This window comes from Populus alba, chromosome 6, assembly GCF_005239225.2.
Source record: "Populus alba chromosome 6, ASM523922v2, whole genome shotgun sequence".
NCBI lineage: Eukaryota > Viridiplantae > Streptophyta > Magnoliopsida > Malpighiales > Salicaceae > Populus > Populus alba.
This window is the reverse complement of record NC_133289.1, coordinates 19,716,510-19,741,538: the sequence shown is the minus strand read 5'-3', so window position 1 is coordinate 19,741,538 and position 25,029 is coordinate 19,716,510. Positions and strand designations below refer to the sequence as shown.

The window sequence follows — 25,029 nt, the reverse complement described above, 5'->3', positions numbered from 1 at the left end:
TCACAATCGTTGCCCTCTGTTTTTTTTTTCAAAGTAAAGCACAGGCCCATTTTTAGATCCAGTTTCCCGTGATCTTGTTTCTATCGTTTCCCGGTGACATTTCTTCTTGTAATTGCCGCGACGACATCAAAATTTTTAGATGTTAGTGGCAAAAGTATATTTCAAAAGAAAACATGCCGGATGCTTCTTCATTTGAAAAACTATTAATGGCAAGAGTATATATGATATTAGTAAATAACAAGGGGATCCTTCTGACGTTTTCTCCTCTTCTTTATGGGACTTTCAGAGTATCTTGAGTTTTTTTTTTCTTAACCACAGCTACAAGTGGTAACAATTTTTATTTTTTTTATCCTCTTTGTCCAGCTATAAGTATTGTATTTTACTACAGGATCTAATGTTTTTTTAATGATGTTTGTTCAATCTGTCTAATGTTTTTCTTAGTTTAAGATTGTTGTTTGGTTGTTTTTTTTAACTGTTTCATGTATTCTTTTATCGTTCATAGATCTTTGCATTGCATCGCTAGTCACCACCATTGGTGTTGTTATATACAACGTCTGTTTATCAGTATTAATATGAAATTGAATTAAAAAAATATTCTAAATAAAAATACACAAGAACATATAGTTATACGAGGAAAGATGAACTAAAAAGATAAGAATGTATCTTAATCTGAAGAAGGATAATATATAAAATTAAAAATATCTAAGACTAATGAGAGGATCATGCTATAAAATATTATAAATAAAAAGAAGTGAACATTGCTTGATTGATGGCAAAATTCTTATTAATACTATTGGTTACTTGATTAGCATATTTAAATCTTAATAAATATAATAATAATTGTTTTATTATTATTCCATAGTAATCCTTTAATATCACCATGACCGAAACAATAGTAATTAACACCACATCCATCATTAAAACCACTTGGTGTACATTTATTTTAGTTTTTATGATTTAGTTTGAAAAAATAACTTTTTAAAAAACTACAAACTACAGTTTTTTCTTAATCAATGTTTCAAAATAGAGTTTTTAGTGAGATTTATGCAAAATTATGATGTGTATTAATTGACAAAACATTTTTAAACCTGTTGTTGAAGCAAAACACAATCCGCATTACAGAAACAAACATAACATTATTTATCAATATAACTATACTTCATCATTATTTCCACCTTACCATTATTTAAACACTATTACTATCACAATAATAATTACTATCCATAATTATCGACATCATCATCATAAACATTATTGTCAATAACAATCATTGTCAATAATCATTAACATCATCATCACCAACATTACCATCTTTTTATTAAAATATTTATTATAACAATCGTTATTTTATCACCATCATCATCATTAATTATTATTTGACAACAATTATCATTATCACCACTAGTATTATTACAATCATATCAATCATTATTATTATTTCTAGTTATCCTTGACATCATAAAATTTTTTTTTAATAAAATATATATTTTTTTCATGCATGTAAAAATAAAAAATAACTCACGCGGAAAATGTTTTTTAGGGAAATATTATCATAGGAAAAACATTTTCTTAGTACTGCTTTCCTGAAATAGCGTGTGCTTTCATCCTTTCCTGAAAACATTCTCATAGGAAAAACATTTTCTTTGGGTGGTGGATTTGGTTGGTAATAAAATGCTTCGAAACTAGGAAAGGCAAGGAGGAGGCATCTAATGGTGTTTGAAGATGCCGTCTAATTATTTGAGTTATCTGTTATTTAATATTTTTTAGCTAAAAGGGTAACCTGGTCATTATGTTTTTATTGATCGGTGTCTAATAACAAATTTGTAATAATCCTGATGTTACCTATGGAAGGAAACTGATGTTCGTAAACAATTTCAATCAAGAGCGTGTCCTGTGAAACAAAATATTCGGCATCTTGCAATGTATAAAAACTCGAGGTGTAAAATGTTTTCGCCCTTAAAACATTGAGTGATTAATATATTATACTCTAAATTAATAGCAACTTTTTCCTTAGGACTACCCTGATTAGCAACTTGGTTGGCGAAAAGAAATATACCGAGAGAAGGGACCTTAAAATCTGGAGCACTCGTTGTCGAATGAACCGAACAAGATATTTGTATGCATCTCCAGACCCGAAAAAAAATAAATAATAATAGAGGGAGTTGATTTTTTCTCGGTTCCTATATATTCTTGAACTTGAACCCGGGGCATTTTACAACTGTTCAGTGTTATTTATAAAAGAACCATCTCAACCCAATAGTTTAAGCAGTTAGGTAAGGTTTCAGGATATGATTTATATTATTCTCTAACACACCCCCTCAAATGAAAGCCCTTTGGACTTGAAACTTGCACAGGCTCACATTACCTTGTGCTTATTTTTTATCAAATAAATAAGGATGGTGAGATTTGAACTCGTGATTGCTTGATCATTAAGACTCTGATACCATGTCAAAGAACCATCTCAACCCAATAGTTTAAGCTGTTAGGTAAGGTTTCAGAATATGATTTATATTATTCTCTAATATTATTTATATGCATGAATGGTGTCAAAGGAGTTGATGTTGTTCATCGTGAATGGCTCGGCTCGGGTTCAGCTGCATCTCTCGGTTTTTACACTTTGGGCTTAGGAACCTTTGCTTGTTTGTATAATGGGCTTTGGCTCACTAAAGCGCTAGTGGGTGACATTTTATTTTTTTGTTGGTTAACGCTAATTGACTGTTCGGAGCAGAAAGATGATTATGGGCTTTGACCCATTGAAGTGTTCGGATTTTAGCCCTTTTGTGGTTAAATTCAGATTTTAGCCTTGAGAGTTGAGACAAAAGGAAATAATATATTCAAGGTGCATTGAAGTGGTTTTGCTGCCATTATCGGCTCCTCCTTCTCCCACGCCGATGCTATTATCTTTTTTGAAAATATATTAAAATAATATTTTTTTATATTTTAAAAAAATATTTTTAATATTAACACATTAAAATAATCTCAAAACACCAAAAAATTAATTTGAAACAAAAAATATAATTTTTTTTATTTAAAAAAAAATATTTTTGAAACACAAATAAACTTTAAATCATATATGATTCTTTGACAAAACTCCCATTTACCATCTTTCTACTCCATCACCACCATGTTCTTTTCTTAAATTAAGTAAATTTAAAAATCTTATTTTTAAAAGTATTTTTTATTTTAAAATATATTAAAATAATATTTTTTTTATTTTTTAAAAATTATTTTTAACATCAGCACATTAAAATAATTTAAAAATTTTAAAAATATATTACTTTAAATTAAAAGGTAAAATTTCAATTCTTTTAAAAAATATTTTTTAAAATGTAATGTCAAACAGACTCCCCTCACAGTGAAATACCACCTCCAGCCCAATTTGGACTTCGAACTTTAAGGCCTTTAATCACGGCATAAAAAATTTGGTAGGATAGCACACCTGACCTTTACAAAAAGACCAGACGCGAGGAGCGCATGAAAGGTCAGGCTATCTTTTTTATTTTTTATTTTAAGTGCGCCAATAACACATCATTTACTCTTTTTCAAAACAAAGTTGAAGACATTCCTCTACTTGTATGATGGAAAGTCAAACTCCACCTTCTCGATTAAAAAAAATAGTTTTCAGATCTTTTTTTCACCTTAAAAAACTAAGAAACTTCAAGAAAAAACCATATCTAATATAACATTTGTTTACTTTTGCATTTCAATTTTTTTATGGTATTATTAACCATATCTTTTATGGTATTATTAACCATTAATTTATAAATTGATATGAACATTATATGTAATTTTCTTTTAAAAAGAAGGTTAATAAATATTCAATAAGAATAAAACACTTCCTTTGTTTTTTTTTTTTTTTGTTAGAAGATTTTAACATAATCTTCTTAGATTAATTATTCTTTTACTTAGGTTAATTTCATTCTTATTAAAACTTTCTTTTCAGACTAGGTTAGGTTTTTATTTAAAAAAACAATGCTTATAATAAAAAAACCCATGTTTACATGAGAGAGAGAGAGAGAGAGAGAGAGAGAGAGAGAGAGAGAGAGAGAGAGAGAGAGAAGGAGTTTTAATTAAAGAGATACATTTTTCCTCAATTTAAATTATTGAGATTTTTTATAAATTTTTACTTTAATTGTCTTACTTTTTATTCAAAAAACATGTTATTAATTAATAAATAAATAAATAACACATGTTTTTCTCAAAAAAAGACACGTGAATAACAAAAGGAAAATCTGCCTAACAAACTATCTGTTTCTATAATTTAAATAGTTACCATGTCCAAAAATACCTATTTAGAAAATAAAAAATAAAAATAAATTCTGAGAACTATCCCAATATATGACGTGAGCACACTATTTCTTTCTAAATGAATGTATCTGGATCCCACTTGGCGTGGTCTCCATGTCCGAATCAAGATTTTGTAGTGATGGGATCAAAATCTAAGACAAAAAAGGCAACTTAAAAAGAGAAATTAAAGGCTAAGATATCTCAAATCTTAGAAACCGGTCGATTCTGTAGTTCAATCGATTTGTATGTTATTTAGTATTAAAACCAGATATGCTTCCACCTTTAGTTAGGTGGCCGACTCATATTTAAGAATGCATCGAGGACTGAACGACGGAAAGAAACAGAAAAAAATGGTAGACTTGGTGGTGGAAGGTGCCGTGAAACCATTACTCATCGCCTCCATGGTTTTGCTGGCCATGATGGGCTTTGCCTTCTCTTCCACGAATGCCAGGCCACTGCTTAGCCAGCAAGAATCTTCAATTCTCAACGGAATTCCCGTTTACCATCTATATAGCCCACCACCACCATCTCCCAAGCCTGTCAAGGCTGCCGGTGCTTTTTCTAGACCACCACCACCCCTAGTCCCCAAGGGTGCCATTTTCTTTGCTAGCCCACCACCACCCCTAGTCCCCAAGGGTGCCATTTTCTTTGCTAGCCCACCACCACCATGTCCCAAGCCTGCCAAGGCTGCCGGTGCTTTTTCTAGACCACCACCCCTAACCCCCAAGGGTGCTATTTTCTTTGCTAGCCCACCACCACCCTTAATCCCCAAAGGTGCCATCTTCTTTGCTAGCCCTCCACCACCATCTCCCAGGCCTGCCAGCACTGGACCCTCTAAAGATCAGTCTCCTTCCGAGATACCTTCACCGCCATCATTTTGAATCAGGGGTAATTGATGAGGGCCCGAATATTGTGCTATATAGTTGAGTACTAATGCAACGTCCTGGCAATCGTGTTAGCAATCCAAACATTATTTATAGCAATTATTTTTGCTCTCATTGATTGAATATTATGTGCCCGTGTGTTCCAATGTGTTATTTTCCTCTCCTTTTAATTTATGATTTAAGGTGAAAATAGTTTATAAGAATGACAAGTGATTAATACTATGATAGTATGAAAGAATAATATAAATTATTTATTAGAACCTCACTAGTCTGCACCGCAAGCCAAACTAATTTTTTCCTAGCATAATAATAAAAAAAAAGTTAAAGTGATGCAAAAAAAATATGACAACAATAAAGTAAAAAAAAAAATTAACAATGATTTAATACAAAAGAAAAAAAATGCTTGGTAATACCTTAGAAATAATTCTTCTCAATATGCTTAAAAGGTCTCAATGATCTTATTTGTTAACAAAATAAAAATTAAATGAGAACGAGATAATTATATAGAAAGTAAAATGAAGAAAATATATGAATTTCAATTCTTAGCAAATAAAATGTTGAATAATGAAATTGAAATAAAAAGTAAAAGAAAAAAACAACTTGAGTCTATCCAAGCCAACAAACCAAATCTACAACCTAGTCTTGAGAAAACTTAATTCTCAAATGAATCTGGTGTTGAAAGTGCGAAATAAATACAATTGTTCTTTAAGAATTCTAAAAAAATCAAATCATATAAAGCATTAATGAAACCAGGAGTTGTTTAAGGCTGAAATGAACATAACCATGAGAACCATATAAAACACTAAGTGAAATTGAAATAAAAAGTAAAAGAAAAAAACAACTTGAGTCTATCCAAGCCAACAAACCAAATCTACAACCTAGTCGTGAGACCAAAATAAATTCATCAAAAGCAAATTAAATAAAATCATAAAGCCTAATTCTCAAATGAATATGGTGTTGAAAGTGCGAAATAAATACAATTGTTCTTTAAGAATTCTAAAAAAATTAAATCATATAAAGCAATTATAAAACCATGAATTGTTTAGGACTAAAATTAATATAATCATGAGAACCAAACAAAACACTAGGTGAAGAGCTATGTAAGTATTATTGTCTTGGTTTACATAAAAATATAAATAACTGAAGACATCATGTTTCACTATTTAACAAGTAAATATAATAGTATCTTATTAAGAAATGTTCAAAGTTGAAAGTTATTTCTTTTGATGTAGTGATCAATCAAATTAATATTTCTTTATGAATTATATGAGTCTTTATATTGGTCAAACAATTTCCATTTATGTAGGGAATTATTGAAATTGATTTTATAAAAACATGTAATGGGCCTTTTAAGTCCAAATTAAATGTGAGGTTCACTCATATTTAGGGTTAAAACCATGTTGGATTTTGTAATCCAACATTGGAATTTTAATGTGGAATATTAACATATATTTAAAAACTAATTAAAGATAAATGAGAAATTGTTCTCAAATAATCTTTGGATACCAAAAGTTTTCAAACCTAAAATAGCTTTTTGGATTGGGTAGTGGGCTATGGGTTTGGGCTTGGGTTTGGTTAATGAAGAATATTTGCTATTACATCCCTTTTTAATTAATAATTTCTTTTAGTCTATAAAATGTCTTTATACTTGAACCATACATTAATTATGTGAAAGTAATAAATATATCTATGAAACTTCACCAATTAATGAAAATTTATAAACTATGAACATTCATCATCATTAATAAATATTCACAAATTATGAGTAATTGATGACCTATGAACATTCATTAATTTTAAAGATTAATAAATTATAAGTAATTAATGTTTTGTTTCCTAAGTCCAATAAATATGTGTTTGGGTGGATGAAAAAGGATTAAGAAATCTCTTGAGTTATTTTATTCCTTTGTTGTTAGTTTTTTCTTAGATGTGTTTTTGTACTCATTCTTGAGCTTAGGTTTGATCTTTGTGGAGATATATTGAGCATAATTTTTTGAGTTCATTGACTCATGAGGCTTATTGAAGTTAGTCTTTTTGTATTATGTGATGAGCAATAAAGCCTTAAAGATAAATGGTTAATCATTGACACTAACAAAATTTCTCGATTGGATATTTTCTAAGGATTTCAACAAGTACATACTCTAAATTAGTTTTGTTTGAGTATTATTGCAACACTTGATAGTTTGTATACTATATTGTTTTTCCTATATCTTTTACAAGTTTATATATTTGCTTAGTATATATGCTATCATTTTTTGTAATGATTGTAAGATTACCATGTTTTTATATGTTTGCATAATTATAAACTAAACAATAGGCTCACTTGTTTAATCATCTAATCATTTTGTAATTATTGAAAAAAGGTATAATGGTAATCATGTCAGCAATCCAATGTAAAAATACACCATTTGTAATAATTATTTAGTTCTCATGATTGAAAAATAAAAAATTACATTTCTTCAATATATTCTTTTTTCCCTCGATTGCAAAATAAACTATGTTATATGATTTAGAAAGTTGGAAATCGTTTATAAGAAGACAAGTGATTTATGATTAAAATAAACTAAGTTGTATGGTATTTTTTACTCTTGAAGTTATATTGTGCATTCTCTCACAAATCACTATGGATTAAAATAGTTAATGTTTCCTAACTTTTCAATTTGATCCTTGATATATATATATATATTTTTTTTTTTGCATGATTGAGCCCTTCTTAGCCCAAATTAATAGCCAATCACATCTTTTTTAAAAGAAGGTGAAGTCAAAACACAGAGGAACAAAGTGAAAAACATAGAGAAAATAAGTGGCAACTTCAAATTTTATCTAAAATAATTAGTTTGATCCCCTTATAAGACTCCCCTTGTCAAATGGATCCTATTGATATCAATTTTAACCATTTTGATGGTCGGCATACGTGTCAAAAACAACCTTTTATTTTTATATTGGATTCCGATAAGTGTCTCTCTCTCCTCTAAAAAAAAAACTAAAAGACAAGGAAAATAAAGTTTGGTATCAAGATGAAATTTTTGACAACTAAAAGGACCTACCACTTATTAACTGAAAAGATGAGGTTGTTTTAAACCTTAATATTGATTACAAACCTAGAACTAAGTCAAGAATGAGAAATTATATTTGAGTAATATTTTGATTTGTACCTTTTTTTGTTTATTGGATTGGTATGTTGGTTTGTTGATGCTTCAAGAGTATTTGTATGGTGTTTTCGGGTTAAAATGAGTTTTTTTTGTTCATTTTTTGTACCTCAATTTAAACAAATATAATTTCACCATTATTCATGTGTTTTATTGTTATATAAATCTATTAAATGAAAAATAATCTATGGGGTAAAAATATTATTGAATTTGATAGTGTGCATGGCTTACGTTGCGAGATTGGTTTGTTAACTCGAATTCACATGGTTTTTCCTTTTTAAAATTGAGTTTGAATAATTTTTTTTTACCATTTTTTTTCATTTAATATGGAGTTAATTGAATATTTAACTTTCCGTTTGTTTTTTTTCAAGAATATTCCTATAAGTTTTGCTTGTCATCCTGAATTGATCGAAGTAAATTTATTATATTTCCATCTCAATATTAGATAAAAAATATTATTTAAGATGTAACTGATTTTAAATTCATGATTAAATTTTTTTCAAGGAGACACGTTAACAATATTTAGATTTTCTTTTTTTGATGTTTTTAAAAAACAATACAGTGTAGGATGGGCCAATGGGCTTGTAAAATACCTATTGGCAAGATGCGTTTTATGAAATTGAAAATGATGCTCTAACCCGCGCACTGGATTTGTCCATCGACTTTGAGGCTTGGAAGTTATATATATATACATGCGCGCGCGAATTGTAATCTTATTTATTCAATAACAAAGAAAATTGCACAATAGTTTTACAATTCTTTTCTACAGAAAGTTAGACTATGAGGAATCATAACTAATCAGATCAAGCTTTAAGTGCTGTTTAAGCAAATAGGAAGTAATCTATAAAAACTCAGTACTCATAAGCATAAAATAAAATTGTAAATAATTTTTTTTATTAAAAAGAAATATTTTATCATGCACTATTGGTGCAAAAGATAATATAAAACACACAAACACACACAAAATGAAGTCCTATAGATGATTTTATCAATAAAAAATTGAGAACCTATCGTTATTTGAAAATAATATTAGCAATATTTACATTTATTTGATTTTTTTGCTCTCTTGAATAATACTTGGCTCAAACATATTTGAAAAATCGACAGATCAAACTCAACTCAAAACATTTTAACATAAAAAAAAAATTAAAAAACTATTTTAATAAATTTTTAAATTAAATATATTTTTAAAATTAAAATTTGAACCGGGTTGAACCTATGCAGTTAGTTAAAGCAAGACTACGTGGGCACTTGTGGTAGATGCCGAGCGGCTAGCCAATCATGGAAACTCAGGAGTCCAGTTCATTTTGTTTTACTTGTCTAAATCTGCGATGGGGGTTTTGTTTTCTATGCAAAGAGGAGTCCATCAAATTTATTCACCATCTAAGGAAATGATGATTTCATTCCTACGTTTCCGTAGTATACGTTACCCTCCTAAATCAAAGGAACTTGTGTGCCTACACTGCTACTAGCTCTCTCACTAACTCTTCTGTCAGTAGCTTCTCAATTTCCCTACCTATTACATCAACGTCCTCCCTCAAATCCAACCACGGCGATTCCCCTTCCAGTATCTTGTCCGCTGCGGCGTCCTCGTTAGCCGTTGTAACTTGGCTACCGATCAATTTGCGAAGACAATCCTTGAGTCCGTTTTTTATCCACTTGGGACTGATCATGGTTGCAGACCTTACCCACGGGTTTGAATTTGCATATTGCTGGTAAATCATCAGAAGGGCTATATTTAGGCGGTCGAACAGCAGCCTCCTTTCAGACCTTGGCCAGGATGCATGATTACAGTACTTCTTCTCAAGTTCTTCAAATATCAAGGGGTTCACAGGGCATTCTGGGGAGTGCAATGTTCTCAGAAAAGTATCAGGATCGGCATCATTAATACCGGAGTCTAAACATACATCTACTATGTAGGAAAATTCCTTGCTCTCGGCGGCTATTTGTCTCTCCTCTGTAAATCCAACAGGACCCTCCTCGGTATCTTCATCACTTGAGATGAGCATGGGTCCTTCCTCATATGCTTCTGACTCCAACCTAAGTAGTTGAAGCTGCATCCGAAGTCCTACAGGAAGGGGGGGAAATTTAAACAAGGCAGCAATAATAGGAATGAAAATGTAAATTCCCATCTATGGGAGAATTTTTGCGGCAGAAGATTTTTTTCTCTCAAAATCAACACCATTTTTGGTCTCACTCAAGAATGCATTGGCCATGTATTTACGAGAAAGATACTGGTTTATCTATAGTGGCGAAACCACAAACCAATGAAGACAAGGAATGACTGGTCTTAGCATATTAAATCAACCAAAACCTCATTATTTAAGATTTCAAAACATTTATACTCGGAGTAATAGAATAATTTTGTCCACTCATTGTTATTCTTTCAGCAACAACATACTAAATGAAAACTTATGCTCAAAAACTCCGAGTGGAGTAATGAAAAAAGCAAACAAATATGAATTACAACGAAAACGCAAACGCAAACGCAAACAGAACAATTCAAATGCAATGATTCAAATCCCAAGTGGAGACCAACCAATGAATGAAGAATTAACAAACTAAACAGTTTTTCAAGATTACCATTCAGGTCAGCGCTGAGACTCTCAAAGCACTCAGAACCAGATGACAGGTCATCTGGAAAAGGAGTTTCAAGAACTGAGACAGGACTGGGTTGATCAGCCTCCTTCGAGCATGCTGGAGATTCTACTTTGGCTACAGGGTGCTGCATGGAAACTGAACCTTTCTCGGATGGCCCATTTGATGGTTTCTGAAACACCAACAAGTGCTGAGATTAACTGTTCACTATGTAGAATTGAAGTATCCATTTCATTATATAGAAACACCATAGTAGTTCAATTAAACCAGCACCAAATTGTTTTGGATCATTCAACTAAAGACACACACTTACAAGAAAATATACTTCGAGCTTTCAGGAAAGAAGCAAGTGTTAAACATATATATCCTAGAAAGTAGGGAAGAGATGTGCATGCTTGAGTGTTTGTATCTCTATAGATATATACTAACGCAAGAGCACCAGGATTCCGTCAACTAATTTAAAGATATCTCAAAGACAGAATCATATTTGAATTGTTCAAAGAGCACTTTGTGACACAACACATGCGCTTAACCACAATTGCCTCTACAGACAGTGCGAGAAAGTTATCCAACATAAAGGTGTCCAAATCATCAAACAAGAAAATTTACTGAAATGAGAAGCCAGGCAGGTTCTATATTGAGCTTGCAGCTAAATTAGATTAATGGCCATAGCAAATGATTGGTATTGCTCAAGGAAACAGATGGTAGGGGAAAAAATGAACTTTTTTCTGAAACAGAATATTAAAGATTGCAATCTTGGCATGAGTATAATAAAAGAAAAGAAACACATAGCTGTTCGAATATTTAAAAATCTACTTTCAAAACTAATATTGATATATTTCCACGAACTGAAACTCCAATCTAAGGGAAAAGCAAAACGTTTAAGTCAGAAGTCGCGAGTCGCAAACCAAACGCATCTGACTGACTGATTTTCTGAACTGCAGTAGAAAATTATTAGGAAAGAGAAGAAGATAAACAGGCAAAATTCTCCTTTCCTTAACATTGGGATTTGATAGGAAGAACACCCTATAGCTCGAAGTTCCTATCTACAGTGCTCATAATATGCCAGCATGCACAAAGGTCATCCATTAAAGATAAGAACCGTACCTGTGAACTTAAAACTTCCAGATCACTAGTAGAGGAATCGCCTTTTACCAACATATAAGTTGATGATTCTTGGTTAATAGGCATCGAAGGCATGGCTTTGTTCTCAATTGCCACATCCACCACATTTTCAACAACTAAACTTGTATCTGTGACAATAGAATCTGGTGTCTCAGAAACTGTACAAATTTGTTCAAGTGAATCATCTTCTGCGATCTCGCTCTGCACTTGATCCAAACCAAAATTAACTTCCCGGAAAGTGTCACTGTGATCTCTATATGAGCAACTAGACATGTGAGAATTCTTAGTAGGGGATCTGGAATTTCTAGAAGGTGAACATTCTCTCTTACTGAAATTGCCTTTTATTGTTCTGTTTCTTTCCTGCTGGATCAATTGCTTTGGGATTATATATCTGTCATGGCATACATTTTCATGGCGCATGCCTAGTCTAGGACTGCTGATAACAGTAGATGTAGCAGGCACAGACCTTGATCTAGATAGATTTCCGGTACCAACATCCTTCCAGCCTTCCCTGCTGCTAATACCCAAAGGTTCATCCCTCCTAACTGCTCCATGTTTGCGATCACCTTTATCACTAAATACTTTTTTGCAGATCATTGCATCTGAATTTCCCGACCTTGTTTCCAAATCGGGGATAGCAAGCATTTCACCTAGTGTGTTGCTACGACTAACGATTCCCATGTCCACAGACTTGTGAGTCATTTTCCACCTCTCTGAAAGTCTCTTCCTGGCCTCTCTGCTCACTGATGACTCGGTAGAGCATGATGATGAAGGTCTGTATAGGTTGCTCCAATCAACGGAATTTCTGGAAGTCACTGTTGTCTCCTCTGATTCACTTGCAGACTCATTTTCAGACATGTTTGGCGAACTCTCATCCCTTGCATACCCTATAAAAGCAGATGTTGAAAAACTCATGGAGCCGTTGCCAAAACTTTCTCTCAGTTGCCTAGTTATTTCCTTTGCGATTTCTCTAGATTCTCTAGACTTATACCTTGAGGGCCCTGCATCATCAGGAAACTTTTTCTTTCCATATGACACCACCTCCCTGTTCTTGATACCAGGAGGTTCGGTGTGTTTCCTACATTCTAAAGGAGAAGCACGAGAATATTGAGGTGATGAAGTATTTTTTATAGAATTCTGCGTTCTCCCAAGATTTGGTTTCAGAACAACAATCCTTGTAGGGAGAATGGCGGGCTCGTCTATTTGATCCAGTTGAATTTTTGACAACTCGACTGGGTTTTGAGCTCCATGCTTGCCATGAGAGTGGCTAGCAGGATCAACATGGGATTTTCTTCGATTCTTCAATGCAGTTTGCCTCTCTATATTGGAGCCTAGGCCACTGGTCCCACAGTGTGGAGGATGTGATGGCTTCATAGCTGATATGCGAGTCTGACCACAATGGGATTGTGAAGGGACACCTTGTAGATCATGCAGATGCTTTGTGAACAGGGAATCTGGCTGCTGAAGATATTTCAGCAAAAGATCCTTGTTGGAGTCCAGATCCTCAATAGCATCATGAAATTCCCTTGAATTCTGAAGCTTTTCATCAGTTGAAAGCCGTTTAGCATCCATGAATTTCTGCTGAATGAATGCCATCTCGGCCGCTGTGAGCTTTGAGTGTGTAGTTCCCCGTGACGAGTAACTACTACTATCCATCTTTGATGGGTCTAAAACTTCAAATACATCTTTAAATTCTTGCTCATCCTTCGAGCTTTTTCTGGATGACCGCCGACCATATGAGGCATTGTTTCTTTGAGCTTTCTCTGTCAATACCATCCTTTGTGTGTAGTTCTCCAAGGACTTCTTTTGTTGTTTATGAGAAGATTGCTGCGGTGGTAACCCATCAAGGCCCATCAATCTGGCAATAACACTCGGTGACCTTCTTTTGGAATCAGATTTTCTCGACATCTCTTCTTCTAATAACTTCTTTATTGGTGTTCCAGCTGCTTGTTTTGGAGATCTCCACCCCAACTCACAAGTGAACTACAGAAGCCAAATGATTCAAATCACGACTATGAATGCAAGTAATAAATTAAATAGATACAAGAGAAAGCTGACAGAGATGAAATTCCTAATTCATATAGCTGGGCAGGATTGCTTTTCAATCAATTTTGTAAAGGGAGAAATAATAAATAGAAGCAGATCAATCAACACACACCAGATCGTCGTCGCTCTGAGAACTAGAATCAGAGGCCAAATTTGGGAAGTTTCTCGGTTTTCCAACCAGCCCGTTTCCTGGAAATGAATTCCTAGTACAATATTAGGATTGCTGTTGCAAGTAAAAGGGAAGGGGGAATAGCAAGAGTCAAAACACAAAAATTGCAAGAGTTAACTAATCCAATCAAGAAATCATCAAAGAAGTGTCATTTTGAGCATGCGAAGTTAAAGAACGTCCTGTGAATTTCCACAATATACAGAAGGTATTGTCCTCAAACTTGAAATAGCAAAGCGCAGGACTAAGATTATTTTAATAATAATAATAATAATAAAGTTCCAAAATAGAATATGAATAATAATTAGTCTAAATTGAAAAGAAAACACTTTAAAGAACTGCAATCATATCTTGTTACAGCAATTGAGTTAGTAAGAGAAACAAGCAAAATAATCATGCCAATACCACCATAGAATAAATAAATAAATAAATAAAAGGTCATAAAGTAATTCAATCAAAAACTCACTTTAACTAAACCAAAGAAACAAAGCCAAAGCTCAATCTAGTTGTTATTTAGAGCAGGAGCCAAAAAGATGAGCAAAAAAACCGAGGAATAAATCCTATAATTTTTATCTTTTTTCGATCAAAGACCAAAAATGCATTCAAATGAGCGAAATTTCGACTATTATTTAGCTTAACTACCTGCAAAATCTTAAGAAAAAAACAAGTAAAAACAGACTGATTTTCTTTTGCATTACTTTTGTTTCTAAAAAACAACATAAAAAAGGCCAGCAAAGGAAAAAAAAAATAATAAAAAAAAAGACTTTGTTTGGATGCTGAGAAAAGTGTAGGAGAAAAATGAAAGAAAACAGCCACTTCAACATTTCTAAGCTTGAAATTGGAAAAACAATTACCTTCTCTGCTAAGATTATGACTATGAAGAGGAGAAGTAGGCGAGGAATTGGACCTTCTGAGCTGAAATCTCTCCATTATTATCACTCAAAAATAAAAAAAACATGCAGTGCAATGCAATGTAGCAGCAGCAGCAGAAATCTAGATCGGAAATCCCGCAAAGAAGCAAGCGAGAAATAGAGAGGAAGGATCCAAGAAAGTCATATAACTGAACTTAAGAAAAAAAAAAAAAAACTTGAATTAATTTTTTTCAGCTTCTTTATTTCCAAAGACAGGTAGTGTTACCAGATCTTGAAAATAAAAATAAAAAAGATAGAAAAAGAAATATTTTCTAGAAAGAACAAAAAAACCTAGAGAGGAAACAGCGGATAACAAAGAGAGAGAGTGTGTTCCGTTAGAACTGTCGAAGAGAGTGTGCGTGTGTGGGGGGTGTGATTTTTTTGAACATTCAAAAAACGATAGACTGACAGAAGAGTGAAGGTGAGAGCGGGCAAGAAGTCCCATCTGTCCATGATTTTGGCTACACGTGTGGAGAGCGATTGGCTGCCACGTTTTCTTATGGTTTTTTTTTTGTAGGGTGTTGTAGGAGGTCGTATTTTAGTTTTTGTCTCTTTTTATTTCTCAGTTTTGTTTGATTTGGAATTTGTTTTTTATTTCTATTTTATATGGCAGGAAATAGAGAGTGAGAAAGTGGATTTGGATGGTAAATTAATCAAGATAAAAAAAACGTTTCACGATGTGGGGTGGGACATCTTCGGATAAGAGTTGCATATACGGGATCTTCATTCACTTTTATGAGGTGCCTCATTGGCTTCGGGATTGAGTAAAACCTTGTCAATATGGAAAACAAATTACTTAGATACGTGGCATTGTTCGATGTTTTTATTCAATATTTTTCAAAATATACTTGAATTAGAAAATATTAATTTGACACTGATTTGGTTTTTTATTTTTTGTTAATTTAGATGTCTTTGTCTCAAAATTGTCAAAATTAAAAGTATTTTAAAAAATATTTTAATATCCTTTTTAAGATAAAAACATAGTCCCTGCCTGCTTTACTAAACATGTATTTAAATCAATTGTCAAGTGTATCAAACTAATGCCCCATGTGTTGGTTGAAAAATAATTTTTTTTATTTGGAAAGTAATTTATATGAAAAATATATTGCTAAAAAGAAAAAAATATTTTTTTTATATTTAGCAATGTCATGAAAAATGAACTAGAAAAACACTTTTCAATGTTTGATTATACCATGAAAAATCACTTATTAATGTTTTATAATTTTTTAAGATTATGAAGAGAATGGGGATCGAACCTGTCAAATAAAAAAAGTTGAAAGATAATGAAATTAAAAATAAATTAAAATTTATAAATTATTTCAAATAAAAACAAATAGCGATCAAAAGTACAGCACAAACTTGATAAGTGAACAAGTTGAGGGGGGTGAAATTGAAAAAAAAATCTTATTTTATAAATTATTTCAAATAAAATAAATAATAATAAAAAGAACATGCACTAGGTTTAAAGAAAAAAACAAATTGAAAAGTTGCTTTGAAAATCTGGAAAAGTCCTACATTAAAATCAAGAAGGATAGAGAAAATAAAGAAAAGAAAAGAAAAAAGTCATTGACACCATATCAAAAATTAGTATACTGTATGCACATTGTCTAAAAAGAAAAAGAACGTCAAGATGATTCTAACAATATTAAGAAATGTCACCTTCACACATTGTACACGGTTTCATGTCTCCTCCTAAATGCAGCAAGTAATGCATGTTTTATATTTATTAAAATACCAAATTATCTCTCTATCTACTTGATGACTATTAAAAAAAAAAACCAATATAAAAATACTAAAAATCTCATGAACTCCAGTTTAATAAATTTTGATTTTAAAAGTAATTTAGTTATTTTATTTTGGTTAGAAATCAAAAAGGTGTTTTTTATGATTAAGAGAATGAAATTACTTTCCTTTTGAAAAAGGCTTTTTTTTCTTTCTAAAACCATGTACTATTTACCAACTTGTTTAAAGTTAAATAGATATTGAAAAATTTAGAGAGCAGTTTAATGGAAAGTATTTGGTTTTCATAACAAATATAAATATATATATATATATAAAAAAAGATTAGTAAAAAAAATCAATAAATAAAAAATTGTTAAAATAATCTAAGCAAATATTATAATAAGCACTGAGAGGCATAGCCAATGTATTTTTTAAAAAAGCATTATTCACGCACGTATTGTTGTGGATTTACTGGCAATTTTTATTTATTTTGAGCAATTTAATCCTAATAAAAAACCAATTTAATCCTAATCAAAAACCAATTGCTTCTAATTTTTTAGTTAAAAGCAAAATTGAAAGATTAATCATTAAAGTTAAAAAGGCTCCCAAAATGTTTCCAAAGATAGCATGAAAAGTACACTTCGGTCCTTTATCTTTATAGATAATACATTTTAGGTCCTTAAAATGTCAAAAATTCATGCTTGGTCCACGTTTTGATTTGTAGTCTATGGTAAGAGAGAGGAGATAAATTAAATTGCTATATTTTTTTATGGTAAGAGAAAATCATCATTAACACCAAATTCCAGTCATAAAAAAATATTGACTTTTGGTATTAATAATTTCTATTTAGTTAAGGGAGTTTATCCTAGGTATCGATGAAAGTAGTTTATTCTAGGTGTTTTTTGCCCTCACCTTGCATGAGATGACATATATGAGCTTGGAAAGTTTTTGGGGTTTTATACGATTTTTTAGGTTATTTGAGGCTATATATGAGTCTAATAATATGTTTTAGATAAAAATGAGTTGAAAATGGTTATTTAGTAAAAAAAAAAAAAAAAACCATCAACATCAATTTTCTAGTCATAACAATGGCTGGAATTTAAGGAAAAATAGTAGACGTGTTGCTTTTTTTAAAAAAAAATTTTGGACGAATGACACATGTCCACCCCTAAATAAAAAAAAAAAAAGTTGACTCAAACCCGCACACTTAGCTTTGTTTTGCATAATGCTTTTTTATTTTGTTCAAGTCTCTTTTATAGTGTGTTTGTTTCTATTATCATTTGGTTAAATAAAAACTTTATTCTAAGAAACAAAGCTATTAAACAATAATTGTGAACATAATATATTTTGTGATATCAAATATTTGGATTTACTTCTATCACCTTAATTTTTTAGTTTAGTTTTTAGTTATCATTAAAGATTTTTTTATGTTTTATTGGCATGGATAACTGTTTGATTAAATAATATTTTTTTTTGTAAGAAACAAGTGATTAAATACAACAAAGTATATGGTATGTGTTGTGAGATCAAATATCTTTATTTACATTTATATCTTTATTTTTTTTAGTTTAGTGTTTAGTTATTAATAACAAATTTTATTGGCATGGATAATCGTTTGATAAAATAAAAGATTTTATTATATGAAACAAAGTTATTAAACACAACCGGTACATGTCTCGTGTTACGAGATTAAATATCTTTATTTATATTTTATTTCTTAATTTTTTTTAGTTTAGTCTTTACTTATCGTTAACAATTTTAAAAAAAAAAACATTTATTAGTAAGGTTGATTTTTTAATTTATTTAATTAAATACATACTTGGAATTTTTGATAATTTTTTTTATTTGAAAAATCTTTTATGGCTAAAAAACACGTTTGAGAAATCTTCCATGTTCATATTTTTTTCTGAAAAAAACACATGACTTGCAGCGAATTGCCAGTAAAATAGCTAGTATTTAAGCTAAACCGAGTCATATCATATTTAGTGTCTTCAAACATTAATTTAAAGTTCTTAATTTCATTTTCACCTCATCTTCTTCTTCTTTTTCATCTCATCTTGGTATGATTACTCCAAACGAATAAACTATATACACTACGAATTATTGTAAACAAAGACTTTATAGGGTTTATAATAAAAATAAAAATCCACTGGGGGATCATTGGAATGCTTTTATTTTTCTTTTTTTTAAAATCAATTCCATGATAGTCTGCAGGCTGCAGTCTGCTGCACATGTCTATGCTTGTTTTCTGCGAGCAAAGCCACTACTTAAAAATATACGAGTAAAAACAAGGGCACGTGATATCGAGGCCAGACATATGTCTCGTGCTTGGAAACACGGATAAAATACACATGCAAAATTATATATTTAAGTGATGATTTTCGTGCTTAATTGGAATAAGTATGGTCGATTAAAACAATTTTTAACTTATGATTTATCAAAAATGTATTCATTATACGAAAACAAAATATTTATTAATCTGTAACAGGGAAAAAAAAAAAAAGAAAAGGAAAAAGAAAAAGAAAGAGAAAGGTGTCTTAATCTCCACCGACAAGGCAGATGGAAGTTCATAGCTTCGGAATATATTTCTTGCACTCCTTTTCTCCTCGTGAATGAAGTAAATTCCTTGTCGTGTTTACATTGCATAAAAGGTCAATTAAAACCGAGGGAAAACTGCAAAAAGAAAAATATGATTGGCTAGTTCCATTCCATCGATTAATTTGTTGAAAACAAATCCTCCAACTTCTTATTTGCGTTCTAATTGAGTCCTCATCCTTTAATTTCCTATTCATTAATCAAATTTATGTTATTCTTCAAATTCATATTTTCATGGTTTTCTCAACCATGAACATTGTTTTCAGTGATGAATTTATTTTTTTGTTTTATGATTTTTTGACAATTTTTTATCGTACAGTTAGGTAACTGTTTCATAAGAATATACAAGTATTTGGTATACTATAGTTATAGAGTTTAGAGATGTAAGAGCACCCGTATTTTCAAATTTATAATATTAGGATGTAATTACAAAAAAACTTAAAGATTGATGACTTATATTAGCAAATAAACCGAGGGAAAAGGGAGAGGAGAGTTCCTAACACAGAAAGCCTCGAGCAAGATATATATGCTTTTGAATTTTAAAATTTAAAGTATTCTTAACATCTTCTTTTACTGGAAGATTTCTTTTGTTTAGTTCTAAACTAACAGCACGGCTAACCCTTATTCTCAAATTAGTTTTTTTTATTATTATTAAAAATTAATATCACTTTATACTGCCATAAGTGGAATTGATAGCCAATTTACTCATCGGTCATCGATTTATTAATGATATATGGCGGCTTAGAATACATATTTTATAATATAAAACGCTAAAAGATTTGGAGAAGCGAGTGTATTGTGAATTCGGGCAATGTTTTTTTCTTGCACTTTTTTTTTCATTTTTTTAATCAAATTTGTAACCGATTTCTTATTCTTTGTTATAGGAAAACACACTTCGAGGATTAAGGACCAAAATGTAAGACACAACAAAGTGGCATGGCAAATCTAAAATTAGCAAGACAAAGTTCCTTGTACCCTAATTTCATTTTCTTATATTACAATTCTTTTTGTTTTTTTTTAAGTATTATTTCGGTTTAAAATTTTATTTTTCTTGTTTTACTGGTTTGAGGGGAGGAGTGAGCAAATCATTAAAAATTAGCTAAAGAGAAAGAAAGTTATTAGTTTTTCAATATTCTAACCACGAAATAGTTATTTTTTGTGCCAAAAAGTTTTTTTCAACAAGAAAAGTTTTACTTGAATATTTTTTTGTTTGTATTATTCTTGAAAAAAGTGGATTGAAATTCAATAAGTTTTTTTAAATTTGGTTGATTTTGTATTTTGAGATTGATTTTTTTCATAGAGTGTAATACCACAAATTAGGTTTTTTAAGTTTTTTTGAGTGATTTTAAGTGTTTTTATATGGAAATTTAATCGAAAACAAATTTTTAAATCCAAAAACATTTACCTGATTTTTCAACAATCAATAATGGTTGAAATTGTAATTTATGAATGACATGTCATAAAAAAATAATTCAAAACCCATGTGCGCATGCCTGCGCTTGGATTTCTTGCAACTTGCAAGACACACAAGCCATAAGAAGTTGGTTTGCGGCGAATCCGGGTAAAGCACCTGACTTCTTCTTCTTTTTTTTCTTTTTTCATTTTGTTCTTTCAAATTTGTAGTCAAACCTTCCGTCTTTTTTGTGTATTTTAATTGCATTATTTTTTCTTTTAAAGTTTGAGTAGGACCCTCCCTCATAATTTTTATATTGTTAATCAATCAATTAGAAAAAATAAATTCAAAAAATAAGGTTATTTTTATATTATTATTAAACCTACTAAAAATATGATTTACATCATGGCTATATCTATTCAAAATATTATTATTCAAATATTTTTTATCTACATAAAAATAAAACATTGGATTATTTTTTTAATAAAAAAACAATTAGGTTTTAACTTGATTAATCTAGTTAGCTAGGCCACAACCCGAGTCCAGCTAAAATATTATTATATTAATATTTATTAAAAAAAATAAAAATAAGTGGCAGCCATGATTTTCTTTTGAGTAAAACTTGGTTTTGACCATTTGAGCTTGGTGATTGATGGAGCTGTTAAATTAATCAGGTTACTTTAGTCTAACTCACCAATAATTTAAGTTGGTTAAAAAATTAACACTATAATTATATTGACATTTATTGAGGTATAAAAGTCCTGCAAATTTTATTAGATATACTATTGAATATTTGAATTCATCGTTAGAATTTTTTTTTTTTATGTTATAAACTTTATTGATAATAATTGTGAACTTTTTAAGTAATTTTTTTTTATTTAACTCCCAGCATAATACAAGCCAGGTGACTAAAAGCATGTTTGGGTGAGAGGTATGATGGTTTTTTAAAAAAATTACAGTCCTTTTAAAGCACAAATCACATCTTCTAAAAGTAAAAAATACATGTTTTTCATTTAAAAAAAAAAAGTCACCACACACCTCCCACCCCAAACACATACTAAGTATTATACCTAATTCAACAGTAGTAATTGATAAAATTAGAAGTGAAGTTAGCGGCAGAAGTTAAGTGATAAAATTATACCATGATCCAAAAATGTCAACTTATACCTAACTGATCACCCTTCATCTCTCATTATAAGGTAAAGATTAAGAGTTTGATATCATTTATTTTTTACAAGTGATTATTTTTTTTATTTTAAAATATATTAAAATAATATTTTTTATTTTTTAAAATTAATTTTAATAGTAGCACATCAAAATAATAATAAAATATTAAAAATAATTTATTTCAAATAATTTATTTAAAAAAAATCACAAAACATACCTCTTTCAAATTAGATGTAATATCATGTCCATGGGCTGGCATTATTCTGAATTTTTTTTTTTACTGTCCTTGTCTTGGATGATTGAGGTTAGTGTAATCATTGATCTTTAAAACACTGATTATAAATATTTTTTATGTTTCGTTTGGAAGTGAACAAACTGCATTTCTTGGATTCTCTAGACTTTTTTTTTTAAAAAATTGAGATGGCGACGAAAATCCCATCAGCAAAGAAATTAAAGACAGTGACAATTGATTTGAACCCAGGAACAGGAGAGGGGATTTGGGGATCTTGATTTTGAAGCAAGGAGCTGCCATAGCTATGGAGGGTAGCGACTAGGCTGGTACTGGCAAAATCTTTGTTTTTTGTTTTGTTTTTGTCAGTGAAGGTGACAGACTTGACCCTTGACAGCTTCTTTGTTTTGTTTGGGGGGAAATTACCATGTCCATAGGATTTGTGTCGCTAACTTTTTAATCAAACATGCTCGGACATTTACCTTTCACTGATTGCATTTCTATAGAATTAAAATAAATAAATAAATCATTCCATGTCAAATTTACCTTACCTCATACACACGCATATATCACTGTTTTTTTTTTTTTTTTTTTATTATTATTATAAGTGTTTAGGTTAATTTATATATACTTTAATTAATTTCTTGAGATTTTAAAGTTAATAACTAGGTAAATCTTTAATAATTCTTAATCTCATGGCACTAGAAATACTGATCATCGAGGAGCAAATCTAAAGTCTGACCACTTAAACTACACCCCCTGTGGTTATACATTACTGTTTTTAATAATATTGTTCAGGATTTTTTTTATAATTTTAAATATTAGTATATCAAATGAAAAATTATAAATTTAATATATTTTTGAATAAAAAAGTAAATTTAAAGGTGGGTTAAACGCATTACAAATACTAAAATAATAATAATGTTTGTTTGATATTATGATAATTGTGTAATTGTGATTTGAAAAATGTAGATTTGAAAAAAAAATTACAAGTCATAACTTTCTCCTAAGTAATGTTTTAATTTTTTTTAAAAAAATAAAATTCATGCAAAATTATGATTTGATTAACCATACAATTTCAAAACCTTGGATGAAACAAAACGTGATTTCAATAATATCTCCCCATAATACCTAACGAGATTTTGCAACATGATAGAGAATAATTAAAACTTTCCAATAAATATAAAATTATAATATAATTTTTATGCAGAACGTAATGTTGTATACTAATTGGTTAAGATTTTGATATAATTTTTACTGGAAACTGTAATTTAAAACTTCAAGGATCCCCAGTTGTCTCTTTTTTTTTAGGAAAAAAAAAAAAAACTGTATGATTCACGGTGATGAAAATTCAAACCACTAGAAATGTCCACCACTTTTAAACCCTTTCATAACTAATTATATAAACTCCTTGCAAAACATCACAAAGTGGATTTGTGTTTGTCATAATGATTATTGCTGTCCAAAAAAACTGAGCAATTCCGGCTAAATAAAAAGTTAAAATGTTTTTTTATTTTTTAAATATGCTATTTCTATCTATTTTTCAAGAAAATAAACACTAACAAGCGCGCAGGGCTAACAAATTAAATACAACCATATAAAAAAAATTGACATCGAATCCCTTGAAGAAAAAAGAAAATATTTATTTCTCTCACTCTAATATAATTGACTTTTTAAATAACCTATTTTCATTAAAATATACATAGTAAAAAAAAACCAATATTTATACTATTTAAAATATCATTTTATTAATTTAGCTATTTAGAATGAGAGATGCTCTTCCATGATTGGACAAGTGAGTCGTATATAATATTTAATTTATAAAAATACAATTTTACAATAAAAACTATAATAAAGTTGCATATATATTCAAACTTGCATAAGAGATTAAAATATAATCCTAGCATGCATATTAATTATGTAATACATTAAAATATAAACATAACAAAGAAATTGATACTTGTTAAAATATTTGAAAATATGATTAAACTTTGTTGTTTTCAATGATTAATACTTTGTCCTTAAACTTTTATTATTATTCACTTTGCGCAACTAAGATTTTTATAATAAATAACTCAATATTTTTAATAACATCACATTATTTAGATGCATTTTTAACACAAATCTAAGAAAACTATCTTGTATATCTCTTTACAAAGATCGAATTTAAATTCTAGATTGAGGGAAAAACAAAGTTTAAAACATAATTTAAAAGAAAAGAATACCCCATAAAGGATTTTGAAAAGAAAAATAAGAATTAATTCATGTTATTATTAGCTTTAATTACTCATCACAAAACTAAAATAAAATTGATGCTTAGTACCTCTCATTTATAAAAATTCAAGTGTTTTTTTTTATATTTCAATTTCAACTTCTCATCTTCCTAGTATATAAACAACAAGGAAAACTTTATTTTTGATATGACAAAATTTCCAACCATTAAGAAATTAAAGATGTAAGGTTGTAGTAGCCAGAAAAATTCATTCACCTATCTCACTTGCCCACCACATGGCTAGTGTTTTGTTGCACCACATGCTAGTGTTTTGTTGCGAGGTTTGAAAATATAGTAAATATTACCTTTTAAATTATTTTGTAGTTAAAAAATAATTTAAAATAATATACTTTTTTATTTTTTAAAATTTACTTTTGATATTAACACATCAAAATAATAAAAAAAATACAAAAAATAATATTTTAAATTAAAATTTTAAATTACAGTCGTACTACAGTGCAAAACTCCACCACCTAACAATGGTT

General features: G+C 29.9%; 1 protein-coding gene across 2 annotated transcripts; it reads right to left on the bottom strand.

The window, feature by feature from the left end:
- Positions 1–9,604: 9,604 nt before the first annotated feature.
- LOC118030587 (uncharacterized) lies at positions 9,605–15,543 on the bottom strand. 2 transcript variants are annotated; one of them, XM_035034756.2, is made up of 5 exons: positions 15,110–15,543; positions 14,202–14,278; positions 12,026–14,026; positions 10,904–11,090; positions 9,605–10,388 (listed from the first exon to the last, which is right to left on the bottom strand). In XM_035034756.2, exons 1-5 carry the CDS (start codon positions 15,183–15,185, stop codon positions 9,778–9,780), a joined length of 2,952 nt encoding a protein of 983 aa, XP_034890647.1. In that variant the 5' UTR covers positions 15,186–15,543; the 3' UTR covers positions 9,605–9,777. The 2 variants fall into 2 exon arrangements, with proteins under 2 accessions (XP_034890647.1, XP_034890648.1); XM_035034757.2 differs by having other exon boundaries at positions 14,202–14,312; positions 15,110–15,542.
- Between the last annotated feature and the right edge of the window lie 9,486 nt (positions 15,544–25,029).

Coding starts and splice junctions, on each gene's coding strand:
- LOC118030587 (XM_035034756.2), bottom strand. CDS start 15,185: ATGGAGAGATTTCAGCTCAGAAGGTCCAATTCCTCGCCTACTTCTCCT. Junction 14,279..15,109: donor TCATAATCTTAGCAGAGAAG/GTAATTGTTTTT, acceptor ATTCATTTCCAG/GAAACGGGCTGGTTGGAAAA. Junction 14,027..14,201: donor CTCAGAGCGACGACGATCTG/GTGTGTGTTGAT, acceptor TGGCTTCTGTAG/TTCACTTGTGAGTTGGGGTG.